This window comes from Ptychodera flava, chromosome 12, assembly GCF_041260155.1.
Source record: "Ptychodera flava strain L36383 chromosome 12, AS_Pfla_20210202, whole genome shotgun sequence".
NCBI classification, from domain to species: domain Eukaryota; kingdom Metazoa; phylum Hemichordata; class Enteropneusta; family Ptychoderidae; genus Ptychodera; species Ptychodera flava.
Genome location: NC_091939.1, coordinates 25,358,721 through 25,372,747, shown reverse-complemented (window position 1 = coordinate 25,372,747; position 14,027 = coordinate 25,358,721). Strand labels below are relative to the sequence as shown.

The 14,027-nt window shown below is 38.3% G+C and overlaps 2 protein-coding genes across 6 annotated transcripts in view; both read left to right on the top strand.

Moving 5' to 3' along the window:
- Positions 1-269: 269 nt before the first annotated feature.
- LOC139145497 (glutathione S-transferase A4-like) lies at positions 270-8,681 on the top strand. The gene is made up of 6 exons (XM_070716716.1): positions 270-396; positions 5,338-5,389; positions 5,880-6,012; positions 6,793-6,925; positions 7,376-7,507; positions 8,400-8,681. The coding sequence occupies exons 1-6, from the start codon at positions 289-291 to the stop codon at positions 8,517-8,519; spliced, it is 678 nt and encodes a 225-aa protein (XP_070572817.1). The 5' UTR covers positions 270-288; the 3' UTR covers positions 8,520-8,681.
- Positions 8,682-13,760: 5,079 nt separating this feature from the next.
- The window catches only part of LOC139145496 (E3 ubiquitin-protein ligase RNF34-like), a 39,601-nt gene continuing 39,334 nt past the window's right edge, over positions 13,761-14,027 (top strand). The window contains exon 1 of one of the 5 annotated variants that reach the window (XM_070716712.1): positions 13,761-13,907. The gene's annotated coding sequence lies outside the window, so the exon portion shown is untranslated. The remainder of the gene's footprint in view (positions 13,908-14,027) is intronic. The other 4 variants (XM_070716713.1, XM_070716714.1, XM_070716710.1 and 1 more) reach the window with 4 other exon arrangements.

Sequence of the window (14,027 nt, the reverse complement as noted above, 5' to 3'; positions counted from 1 at the left end):
CCATGTTATCGGAACAGCAAAATTTATTTATTTATTTATTTATTTTGGCCTTACGCTTCAATTTTTACGGTTTCTTTCCACAATACCGGTAACATGGGACTTATATATCAGTAGTTCTTCGAAGGAGACCAGCTCTGAGGAAATTTACCTCAGATACCATCTGAGATATCAGCTCAGAGATTTACCCTCTGACCCCCCCCTCCCCCTTCCGTGACAGAGGGCTCTCAAAAAGTCAATTCCACCACGCGACTCCTGACTCGTATCAACCTCAGGTGTCTCATCTCAAGCATGGAGGGCCAAGACAGTAGCAATCAGAGTACGGCAAAGTTGACATATTTCAACGGACGTGGACTTGGTGAGGGTGTCCGATTCATGTTGGCTGCAGCTGGTGTACCTGTAAGTGCTCTGTGCCCACGGCTGTTTATAATAATATATTTTTGATTCCACTAACTCCATGATTCCACGCAGAGCAAATGTATTGTGACTCTGAGCACCTCTGCGCGGGCTCGTCGACCTCCTCCGTTCAGTCATGGCTTTGTGCCCGGCATTCTCGGTTGGACGGCAAAACCGTCAAACCAGGTTCCAATGTGCTAAAGTTCGAGGTCACTGGCCCTGTCGATTTTCAGAAGAAGATTTTTAAACTATCATTTTTCAGAATTTTCTGTGATCTTTGACCTTCCTATACCCCCACAACTAAGGTAAGGCCAATACTTATCCTAGTCTGCATATGAGTCCAAAAGGGCTGTTGTCTATTGAACAATGATCGACCGGTGAGGGACCAAATTGCAAGCCTAAACTTTTTGATTACTCTCTGACCTCTGACCCTAACTTTGTCCCCCTACTTTATTAATTATGCACATATGTAACTCTGGGCTACCCGATAGAACTAGCGGTCTGATTTCTGTTATACATGGATAAGAATATGAGGAAATACGGTGTTTTCGATCGGGTTCGAACTCACAACATACGGTATCCAGTCACCTGCAGGAGAAGCGACAGACAGAAGCAAATGTTTTTGACAAAATGCCACATGGCCAGCTACGTCCTGCACCTCATTAATTATGCACATATAAAATTCTGGGCTAGCCAATAGAGCTAGAGATCTGATTTTTGGTACTCAGGAATAACTAAGGGAGGAAAGCTTATGACAAAATGTCACGTGACATCATGACCTTTGCCGTCAAATATATGCCTGTAAATCAGCAACCACATGTGCTACATCCTTCATAATCGGTATGATGGGGTCGCGAAACTGCTAATCGTACGTGTGCCGTCTAACTGCTGGTAGTGCTAATTACGTTAAAAGTAGCCGGGAAAAAATGCAAAATAGGCGGCTTATTTACCCGGCACCCGGCTTCTAAGGACAACACTGCCATGATAGGCAGTTAACTTGAGTGTATATGCAATTGATATTCAAAAATGGTTCCGTAAATTTCCTAGTTAAACTTAGGGAGCTTTCAGTAATTACAATGGGGTGGGCCGGGGGAATTTCGCGCACACCTGTACCGTAAAATGTGACCCCCCTATCCTCCTGTCTAAAATGTGACCCTCCCCCTTGTCCGACATTCTAAAACTTGACCCTCCCCCCCCCCCACTGCAGTATTCTCCCCAGGAATAACTAAAACAGTATCAGCTAATTTACATAACAATTGGTTCAATTGTTATGTTAGGGACAAATTACAGAGGGCAGGGCTGGTGTTTTTGGAGGGACAGTCGCAATTTATCACGCAAGAATTTTTGAAGAGATATGGTATTTCATACATTTGAGGGAGGGTCACCATATTTTGTGCAACTATAAGAAGGCAAGATGTAGCTGATTTAGTGCTTCATCCGAAAATATCAAATCACAATACATGGAGTCTATCAGGCAAATTATTGACAATTTACCCCCACAAAACATGCTATATCTGTAATTTATATATGTTTGATAATGTATTTAAATGTACTTTGCTTGAATAGGGAAGTAAAATGAACATTTGTGTACAAGAAATTGATTTCTGAATTTCATCTAAAAAGTTGGTTCTCTATCCATGGTGTCTATGATGAAATTATGAATAATTTTTTTTCAGTACAAAATTAGATAAATCTGTGCATGTATGTATGCTTGATTATTAAGGTTATTGTTCTTGATTAGACTAGAGTGGTTACAAGTCAATGGTTGTGTAAGAAATTTGATTTTGGAATTCACTGAAATGTCGATTCATTATGCATTGGGGTCTATGATGAAACTATGAATAATTTATTTTCAGTACAAAATTAGATAAATCTGTTCATTTATGTATGCTTGATTATTAAGATTATTATTCTTGATTAGACTAGAGTGGTCAATGGTTGTGTAAGAAATTTGATTTTGTAATTTCACTGAAATATCGATTCATTATGCATTGGGGTCTATGATGAAACTATGAATAATTTTTTTTCAGCACAAAATAGGATAAATCTGTGCATTTATGTATGCTTGATTATTTAGATTATTGTTCTTGATTAGACTAGAGTGGTTACAAGTCCATGATTATGCAAGAAATTTGATTTTGGAATTTCACTGAAATGTCAATTTACGTACTATGCATGGCGGTCTATAATGTGTACGTATTTTGTTGGTGATTTCCTATTCAGGAACTATCACATGGACAATCAAAGTTTTGGCCATAAAATCTGCTTCTGTCAAAAGTGACCCTCCCCCAAGATAGGTTTATAAAAAGTGACCCTCCCCCTTGAACAGTTTTCTAAAAAGTGACCCTCCCCCTTGAACTGTTTTCTAAAAAGTGATCCTCCCCCATTCCCCCGGTCCACCCCCTGTAATTACTGAAAGCTCCCTTATGGGAATGCATTTATGAAACAGTTAGGAGAAGTGCAGCGTTTAGATTACTGTACAAGTGTCTTCATGCAGTTTTATGTGAAATTGAGTAATTTATGTACCGCATATCTGGAACTTTCTATGCCCTATAGTTTAACATGTCTATTCTTGTACCCTGTACCAGCGTCTTATATCGCAGACTGTTCGCTCTACTTTGTTTCCGTTTATGGAAAGCAGGTGTACGCATGTACACAAATTAAGTAAAACTGCTTGTTCTTGCACATTTTCTGCAAATGACGTTATTTTTATCATACATGTAGTCCTCATTTGCAGAATGTACATGATTCTATGTACTGAGTGTACATACAGATCAGAAAAACCCCTTAGAATTCAACAAATACTTTTAGTGGAACCAAATTGCTGTTCCCTATTTCTGAAGTTCTTTGTAAGTTTGTCCATACACCGAGGACCTTTGCTTTGTCAAGTAAATATATATCCCATAATTTCCCGTACGCAGTGTTTTGATGTGAATGTGACATTTATGCCATGTTCTCACATGTGCTTTAGTAAACCAACCGAGTGCACGTGAGACAGGTGAAAAAATTACAGCAATCAACGATCACAATGTTTCACCAAAGTAAACAAATGCTTTTATCAACTGGCTGTCCAAGTTACAAGGCACACCTACCCACTACTCTCAGTTTGTATGGCAGTAATCTTTGACAGGGTTACTTTTGTTGAACTTTTGCACATGTTTCAGATGATTACACATAGAACCTTTAAGTTATCCAACTTTGCTGCGCTTGATGTAGGGAGACCTTTTTAAATTTTGAAACTGGAAGCTTGTCGAGTATAGTGAGAGTTGTTCCAGTGCGTACTTGCGATGGTCAGAGCTATAATTTCAGTGTGTAAAAGCAATGAATCGACATTCCATGGTCTGTTTGCTGTACTTTAGAACTCCTGCAAATCTGTTCAGGTCAGGTGTATCATTGCTTGTACAGGTAGCCAATGGCTGAAATAAACCAGTAGTTTAGCTGAGATTCAGTACACAGGATGAGTCATCACATGACTAATCACAAATCATAGCACATCTGCATAATTCTGATGACGTGTATGCATAAATATACGTGTGTACATTTTGTACTTGTACATATATGAGCTTGCACGTATGCTTCATACGCAAGAAATTTCCCTCTATTTGTCATGCCAAAGGAAGTGTCATTTCATTCGGGCACCATGATCTTGTCAATAGTCACTACTCGTCGTTGGGGGCGCTACACAGTAATCCACATTGGGAAGACCTAGATAGCGGTCACGCTGGTTGAAACTGTGGCAGCATTAGAATCGTTACCCTTTTAGTCATATCGTGACAGTTTTCCTAAATGATAGGCTGATTTCCTTTCGAAAAAGATCTAAAATGTGCAATTGCTCACATCATTATTTGCCCTTCCAAAGTTGATCCTAGATAACAACGCGAATAAAAAACGTTTGATGATACGCATATGTAGGCCTACTTAGTCATATATTCGGCTATAAACAGTGTCCTGTTGGAAGCTATCGCAGACAATTGCTGAAAATTCGCATCGCTGTATTAGTGAATTTCAAAAGACTTTGATCTCACTTTCTGAAAGGCATCGCTATTCCATGAATTCTTCAGAAATCTAATGACATATGTGGCAGGACACCTTGCGTGGAGATATTTCATTTCGCTCTGTGTCAGCACCAATGTGTTGTGAATATGATGTTACTTTACTTCGATGGCGACCATTTTTAACTTCAAATGTCGGAAAATGCCAGGTAATTTGTTTCTCTAGTACCACAATTTGCACGGTAGGTGACCGCTGATTTTTATTATTCTTGATTTGGTAAGATTACGGCTGAAAGTTTTATTTGGGACAGTTCAAATCATTCACTATACAGGCGCACACTAAACCAGCTCCATTCCCTCCATATGTATGTTTTTTATATGAAAAAAGAAAAATCAACAAGGTCGCATATAGCTACCTACAAGGCTCCACTATAGATGTAGACTTGCTCCAAGTCTATGGGCATACAAATATCAAGACAGAGTAAGGAATAAACTCCAGCAGACTGTCACGTATTCAGCCTATAAATAGATGTCTGTTAGTCATCATTTTCAAATGTATAACTTCCTGCCAGGTATATTCATAATAATGAAATCATATTTAGCAGTTAGCTTTTACATTTGCTTGATACGTAACTTTAGCTTTCACTTGGTCATTAATGTTTTGACATTTTCCTTTTGAAATTGATTTTAGTCAAATGTTAGTGGAAATGACTGTTGTCTGCATATTTGATCCGATTAGCCAATTTATGAAATTGCCCAGACATTTAACCTTACAGTGAGATTAAAACGTAGCATTTTCTGTGAATTATTCAACACCAGATATTTTAATATTATTTTCATTATTGTCTGTGTTTAATTCATATCATCGCATTGTCGCGCGTAGTTCATGTATTATTTACACTAACAGGTGAAAGGTTGTATTAAACAATCCTGTCTTTCTTTACTTTGCAAGTTCATGGAGTCATTTGTGACTGAAAAAGAGCAACTTGAAAAGCTAAGGACAGGTAAATATGTTATAATTGTATCAACCGTTAAATATTTTACATAGGTAATTTTGAGAACAAATGGGGAAAAAAGCTGAATACTCCGCGATATGAATGACTTCCAAGTCGTTGAATCAACAAAATCATTACATCATGGAACACTGCTCCCAACGGTTGAAGAACGAAAATGTCATTCTATTTTTTCATTTTAAATTGTCCACACCTTACAGGAATATACACGAGACTTACCCACTGTCTTGTATTAGGTATGCTATCAATTGCAATTGCTCTTCCTCAAAGTAGAACAGTTTCTAATGTTCTTTAACCCTTCCGCCACTGTGGTGTGAACCAATCGTATAGTTTTCTATATGGTAAAGTTTTACCTTTAAAGAGGGAAGTTGGGTGGAAGGGTTAAACACTGACGACGTTTTGAAATAAAACACTGACGACGTTTTGAGGTAATCATCGGGAAAAGATGACAAATTTGCATTGACTTTTTTCTTCCAATTAGATGGGAAACTAACGTTCATGCAGCTGCCACTCCTGGAGATAGATGGTCTGTGTTTGGTACAGAGTCGTAGTATCGTCCGTTACCTGGCCAGGAAGCATGGAATGGATGGAAAAACTCCCGAGGAGAAAGCAAGGTGCAGGGGAAAACGATCAAAACGTTGAAACATATCCGTGTATTCAAAACAAAAACTTTCAAATATAAATTTTGAAGCAGTGATTCTGTCAAAATTTCGTGATATTCATTACGCCAACAAAGACATTGCCTGCTGATTTTATACTCAAAGAGGATGTAATGTTCTTTACATAAAGTGGGGGCCGAGGTCCACAATGATCCAGGTCCGCATGCAGCGACGTGAAGTTTAGGCATTTGTATACAGCGTTCCCAAGCAGGAGGTGCAACAGCAAGTCTCTGTCACGGTCTCCTTGGCAGAGATAGAGAGAGCAGCCTCTCCGTCGCAAGAAACGATGAAGAAATATCAGGCAGCTGAAACGTTTCGAAAACATGTTTGTTCATCAGATGCTGCGTTTTCCTGCCGAGTTAAAAACAATGGTTAAAACAGTTTCTGTCAAATACTAAACCTGTACTTGCTCACTGGATAGACTGGAAGATCCGTCGCCTGAGGGCGCTCTCTACGCTCCCCCTCTTAAGAGGAACGTCCTCGAGCGAGGATCTTTCAGTCTACCCACTGGATTACCGGTGTGAATCATCGAAAACGTCTAAAGTACTGTGAATATGTTCCCAGGGAACCGTTTCTCTTAAAAATAACTAATTTGCATAAAACTTAAACTGATGGTTGAGATATCGCAGCCTTTCATTCCTAAGTTTCAAATGCAGCGTGACGATCATGATCTTTGTACAACTTTCTGAATATGGAAGGTGAACTCTGCCTTGATTTAATCTCATTTATTTTCAGAGTCGATATTTTGACTGAAGGAGGAAGGGATTTCATGGCATCTTTCGACCCTCCGGGATTTCAGTCAGATGAAGAAATATTGGTCAAGATCAAGACAAAGACTCTACCGAGATACCTTCCAATATTTGACAAGGTCTGTCTTTATCAAAATACATGCATAAACAGGTAAAAACTTCCCATAAGTTAGATAGTTCCTCGAAATTGAAGTCTTGAACTTTTGTTCAAACTTTCCGTAAGAGAACTTTAAACCAATTCCCTTTCAAAATCAGGTATAATAGTAAGGGGTCACCGTGCAAAATATGGCCCGAAGAGAAACAAATTACCTAATACTCACTGGCAATTGATATTCAAAATGTCCGCCATACCTGTGTTACCTGTGTTAACGCAATGAGAAAAGAATTAATTTAACTTACTTCATCAGCTTCAAATGGACCCCTAGAAGTGGTAGGCCAAAAATTTATAGCTCGAGAGTCCGAATATCAGTCCGGGGGGGGGGGGGGGGTCATTCTAGCTTTAATATGTGAGTCGATAGGATCTTTCACTTTGTATCTTTTACTTGTATCAAAATATATTTTTTCCTCAGATTTTGTCTTCAAGTTCATCTGGGTATTTGGTTGGTGACAGTCTGACCTATGCCGATATGATTCTGTTAGAGGCTTTGCTTAACACAGAAGAGTTCTTGCCGGGATCTCTGAAGGACTTCCCTAAATTACAGGTATAACTCCAAGCCTTATCATGATGTACCTTTTATCGATACTGATCTCGTGCGGTCTTTACAAATGCACGGGCAGTGGAATGTGGTTTGAAAACTTCCAAAACTGTGCGAATATTGTGAAACATTTTTTTCAATCCTCTTGCACACAGTAAATCACTATCGCAGAGAAAAAATACACGGAAAATACTCTTTCTTTTTATGGCATAAATTGTTAGTTGTCAACTTTTCTGCCATTTATTTTTTTCTACAATTGGTCAAATTGCGTTGACATGTACCGTATGTAGATTCCTAAAGATAGTACTATTCACATTTCTTCATCAAATTCAGAATTGTCAAATGTGCATGACTCAGACTTCACTGTTAAATTTCCAGTACTTTTCATAGCAAAAGATCTTGTATGTTTTGTCTGATCGATCAGGTGTTGAGAACCACGTGCAGTTAGCTCCACCTCCTTATTATACATATGCCGTCCGATAGGGTGTGTCATCAGTTTAACATCATTGTTAAACTGACCTTGTAATTGACCTTGTCACTTACGTTCTTGATTATGATTCATGGTGTACCGTTAACATCTTCTTCACAGGGTTGAATCAATCACACTTCGAAATTTCTTCATTCTATTCTGGACCCTTAAGTCTGGATTCCACCAAACCCTCTCTCCTCACATTGAAGTTCTCATGGAAAAAGCAAAATAGATTTGTTCAATTTATGATGAAGTTTGCAACGCATATTTTTTAGGATTACTCTGATCGTCACTATACAACTAAAAATTTTTTACATTGATAGGGTTTAACTCATGTAAAAAGATTACGTCTTTAAACTGCAGTGATAGCATGTGTTTACTACGCATTTGTATTAACGCTGGTATGGTATTTTTTGGCATTTTCCCCAGGAATTCAAGGACAAAATTTCATCCTTGCCCCAAATCAAGGCCTTTCTTGAAGGACCACAAAGGAAGCCAAAGAACACACCGGAGTATGTCGCCAATGTTAAAAGAGTCTTAGACATGTAAACTCCGTGTTGTTTGAGCGTATGAACTTTCTCAAGAGTTTAAGTTCAAGATCACAAAGTGTGATTTCATGATAACTTTAACTTAGACGTGTCGTACTCCAACACTATAAACTGGATAATCGACCTTGTGCAAATTAAGAAATAAAATTGTCTTACTGTTATACTTTCTGAGAAATATATTTGCTAGATAAATGAAAGACATCTTCACAACATGTCCCCATTGAACAAGAAAATATATATTTTGAAGTTTTTCTGGTATGTCCATCTTATGTATTCTTATCTCCGTCCCACAGGCATTAAGTGACAGTACATGAAATTTATGAAATTAGTAAATATTTAAACAAATAAATATTTATATAATTCGTTGTTTTCTCATCAAGAAGTCGCACGGAAATATTTTGGCTCTCTCTCTCTCTCTCTCTCTCTCTCTCTCTCTCTCTCTCTCTCTCTCTCTCTCTCTCTCTCTCTCTCTCTCTCTCTCTCTCTCTCTCTCTCTCTCTCTCTCTCTCTCTCTCTCTCTCTCTCTCTCTCTCTCCGCCGAATGGGCTAATAGTCATAGTTAAGGACTGTGTTCCATGCGCGTGATGGGTACCCATGTGATGTCGATTGAATCCCTGGAGGGGAGGGGTTTGCGGCCCGAGTTGAAAGCACCAACCCATGCAAACTCATAATGACCCTTTGTTTTGGCTTTCACCCTGGATGGGGGGGGGGGGGGTCTTTACCAGTTTGAGGAGTCATTGACCGTTATTTCATCTGTTTATGGGAAAGCTTTTCTGAAGTACGGGACATTTCCGAATTGTTTAGGGTGTGGGATGAAAAGTCGACCCATGAGAGTTTTTAGCGAAATCATATCCATCATCCGGGTGGCCCATACCCGTATACCTTCTTAGGGGAGTGCCCCAGGGGATTGAATCGTAGTGGTTTGATTTTTGGATGCCTTTGTTACATACAGATTATCTCTCATGTACAGACACACTGGTGTTTAAACAACGCAATACTGTGCTTCCACTTTCACGGGCCGATATCGCGCTACTACTTAACTCTGCAGCTTCTGCGGTGTTTTATAAATATCAGCATGTCTGTACGTCATAGTTTCTAGAAACCCTACCAATCAAGCGCATGGTATCACAATCCGAGAAAAGTAGCGAGCGCTTCATTACAGCGCGTTTCACAGTGGCAATGCCGTGACGATGGCATCATTCCGCAAGGTGTTTTAAGGTAGTATGCGCCTCTAAAGTGAAAGACATTTGCTCAAACTTGCCTAAGGGACACTTTCAACCATTCTCTGTCAAAATTAAGAATGAAGATCGATTGGGTGGGGTCACCGTGCAATATTTATTACGACAGAAAGAAATTAGGCCAAATAGCCGCCATAGCTCTACGGCTATTTTTTTCGATTTTCACAAAAATAAGCCGGTAAAAACTTTATTTACTCCATAAGCTTCAAAATAAATCCCCTCCGCCAAGCAGTAAATCAAAAATGTATCGTAAAAATTTGTCTCCGGCTGAGGCGCGGTCAATTTCAATAGGAGCGTATTCAAGAGCCCTATTATAAATACTAGTATGTAGAATATGCACTTATGATGCTGGTACAGTTAATATGTACCATCATGGAACTTGCCCATGCAACTAATCACAACAACTAATAAAACTACGAATATTAAAAATCAATGATGGGTAGAACAATTAAATTTGCTGCAACGAGCAACGAATAGATATTCTCGATTGTAAGTTAGCGGTCATTTATACATTCCGGTGGCTAACTCGGATACTTTTCCGTTGCCAGAATATATACTTTGTTTACCTCTATGCAATCCAAATCGATTAGTAGGTCGAACATACCTGCGTAACATACCTTTACTCATTGGAAGTTATCCGGCTAAGATTCGAATCAGACCACTTCTCCACTAATATGGGCCTATGGCTACGCCCACTCTCTACGGCTTAGCGAATGCAGACTGTTAAGGCAGCGTTCACAAACATTTTTGGAGGGCGGCGACAGAACCCAGGAAATTACATCAGAAAGCTTTTGAACTAATAGCCCCCCTTCCCCAAATTAACTTCATAAAAAATTACCCTTACTCATAATAATATGAAAGTCCCCACCCTCTAGAAAAATATCATATGCCTTCAGTCCGCAAAGGCGGCGGCGGGCTACACGGCTATGGAAACTGGGTGACTAGCTCTCACAAGACGAAAAAAAACTGAACATATATGCACAAATTATACCTAACGTGGTATTTAATTGCCATAGCGTAAATGAAATATAGGCTCAGTCTATTAAACTCTATTCCTCTGAACCAAACTCTCTTTTATTAAACTGTGTCTGAATCTGTGCCTGTTTTAACACAATGTAAAATGAATACACCACTGCAAACGTTTTTATTTGTTAAATTTTATTTCTGCTCAATATTTTGGTCCACTGTAATACTTCCAATCCTCAGTGTTATTTTTTCAATCCCCTTCCCCCCCCCCACAGTTACGTATGTATGTTCAAGTCTCCCCAATTACGATCCCTCTATTTTTACAAACCTTCCATTCAATTCACCCCAGGTGTTTTTGAACACAGGTTCATTTCTTTACGTAGATCTCTCCTGATTTCGAACCGCATGTGGTCATACCTACAATTTTATAAGTGGTGACTTTAATTATATAGGGAGACTATCCTTCATTTTCCTAGCTTCCTCGTCCCCGACAATAAAGTGTTAATATTCCCTTTAACTCTCAGTCATGGACCGCTAGTGTGTACGCAAAAGTGAATTATGGGTAAGCCTTTGTTTATGAACTATGAAAAAACAGTGTGAACAATTTTTCCTAAATGTTCAGATTGTTATGACATATTTTTCATATTTCATAAAACTTGGCCGATCATGCCCCTTGCCCGTGCGTCCGCTCCAGTAGCTGCGATTCAGTTGCTCGAGTTTTTACTGGGGCTGTGGATTCATGGTCCTTGTGATTAAAAGTTGTAAAAAGTCAAAATCAGCCCGTTAAAGCATGAACACATATGCACGTCTGTCAGGCAGGAACATTGCGAAACACATCGTCCGCTCGCACGGGTCCGTTACTTTGAGTACAGTCTCCACATACTTTAGGGACGGACCATTAGATCTTGGGAGGGGGTGATGACAATGAAATTGTGAATTTTTACAATTGTAAATTTCTAAAAAAATTTTTTTTTCAAATGAGAAAAGCTGTGCTAATTTTTTTTTCTGAGTATATTTTCAGATTTGTAATTTTTTTTAATTCGACGCCATCTGAGGATACAATGTAATTCCATATCACTAGCGCAAATAAGATTGTGTGCTGTAACCCCAACATACATATAGCCTAGTGATTTATATTGCTGATAGATTTCGCGAAATGTTGCAGATCATCTTTCACACTAAATGTCCAACAGTATTGCCTAATACTGGAACAGGAGAAAATGAAGAAGTGGTGGAATCAGAGACTGATTTTTGCACAACCGATGACAGTCCATCCGTCACTCCTGGTTCTGTAAACTATTCTGAACAGATGATTCACATAAATGAGAGAAATAAGAAAAAAGACAATGTTTGCAATGAGTTTCCCTCCGTAGGATTTTTTAATAAGAGGGCGAAGATGCTTTGCTTTGCCATTGGAGCTTTTGAAAAATAGAGATTAAAATGGTGTTATTTGGTGGCACTTGGGGAGTATTTTTTCAGATTACACATCTTCCTCTGAAACATGGTCTTCTTGCTCCGCAGTAGCTTCCTATAGTTTTGAAAATGACTGTTTGGGTTTCCTGGCTTCCCTTTCTACTTTCTAAATGCCTACATTCACCCCTGAGAAGCTGTTTGCAAAATATAGTGATATTTGCATATTTGTGTTTTTGGGGCAATTTTTGCCCTTTTTTGATAAAAACATCTATTTCTCTGCAGTAGCATGTCCAAATTGCTTTGATGTGTATAGATGTGGTGAAATTTCAATATTTGTCTTTTTAGGACAGTTTATGCCATTTATAGTAAAAAAAAATCTGTATTCTCTGAAAGGGCTTGTCCAATTTCTTTGAAATTTGCTACATAAGTCATGCTCTTTTTTTGTGGTGGAAAAATTCTTCAGATAATTGTCATTCAGCATTTGCTACACACAAACAGTTAGTCATGCAGATTTATTCATTATTTGCTATAGAGAAACCTTCAAAGTTCAACCCTTTTGTGTGTTTGTGTGTTGGGATTTGTTGGATAGATGGCATTCTACGTAGTGTATTGTTGAATATTAAAATATGTGTTGCTGTTGTTTTTAAGGCTGTTTTTTGAGAAAAAAGAACTGAAAATGCCTTTTTAAAAGCAAAATAATACATAATGACTTGATATGTTGTTTTATTATTATTGACGTGTTTCTACTTGTTCACCCATTCTTGCATTCATCATTTCAATAAAATGCTGTGAAAAAAATGAACCTGATGTGGCCTGCATCTTTTCACCTTGATCTTAAAAGTCAAATAAACTTTCTGTCTTGATAACCATACCATATAGTTTCAATGTTTTCCCTAAAGTACCTGCTTGGTTTACGCAGGAAACAAGTATAAAACAGGCTCTATAATTTTATAATTTTCAAGTGATCAGAATACAAAAGTCCTGAAAAGATAAGATGATCACAACTTCCAGTATAAGGGATACAGTCACTCTAAATGTTTACAATAAAATTTAAAATGTGCCTGGAGGATGTATTAAAAATACAGAAAGCTGCTTCCTGTCGGTAAAATCTAAAAAAAAATCAAGATTTTAAAGACTTTTGCATATTCTTTTTTACACATTTGTATTCTTAATTTTTTTTTATTTTGCAAACTAGTTTGAAGATTTTTTTCCTAACTTTCTGCTCTGAAAAATATTTTTTTTCTGTTTTTGACCACCCCCTCCCAAGATCTAATGGTCCATCCCTCACATGAAGAGAGTGTACAATGACGTCAGAGAGTTGCAATATGGTCATAGTATCATTATAGTGTTTCTTAGGACAACTACATTACGTTTGAAACAACAACAACAACAACAACAACAACAACAACAACAACGACAACACAATAGTTATGTTCGTTGAATATTATTGATCGACAACAACAACGCGACTAATATAAACATGAACAACAATAACAACAACTAGATTTCTTGGTTCCCTGTGCTATTTATGCAGCTCTCGCTCGTACTGCTGTGCAAGCTTTTAATAGTTTTACATTTTGTCCACGCTCAATTACAAGTAATGCTGTATGGAGGGACCGTGGCTAATTGTATGTCCAGCTCGGCAGGTGATTTTGGATATTGTATCCAAGTACACAGTACCAATGACGTCACGAACTCAAATCACTAATCACGTGACTATTTTCAAAATGGCGACAGAGTCGATCCTGAAGAACTTCATGTCCTCCACGTAGGTGAGTGTTTCCGTCGTTCCCGCATTATCTATGCATACCTGTCCAGAGTAAACGCATTCTAGTAACACACAGCTTCAAAAGACACTCTTGACATTCACCATGTCCGATAATTTTGTCATT

Bases quoted from the DNA above. Each gene is read 5' to 3' on its own strand.
- LOC139145497 (XM_070716716.1), top strand. From the start codon at position 289: ATGGAGGGCCAAGACAGTAGCAATCAGAGTACGGCAAAGTTGACATAT. The intron at 397-5,337 runs GTAAGTGCTCTG...TTACTTTGCAAG, and splicing joins TGGCTGCAGCTGGTGTACCT to TTCATGGAGTCATTTGTGAC. The intron at 6,013-6,792 runs GTGCAGGGGAAA...ATTTATTTTCAG, and splicing joins ACTCCCGAGGAGAAAGCAAG to AGTCGATATTTTGACTGAAG.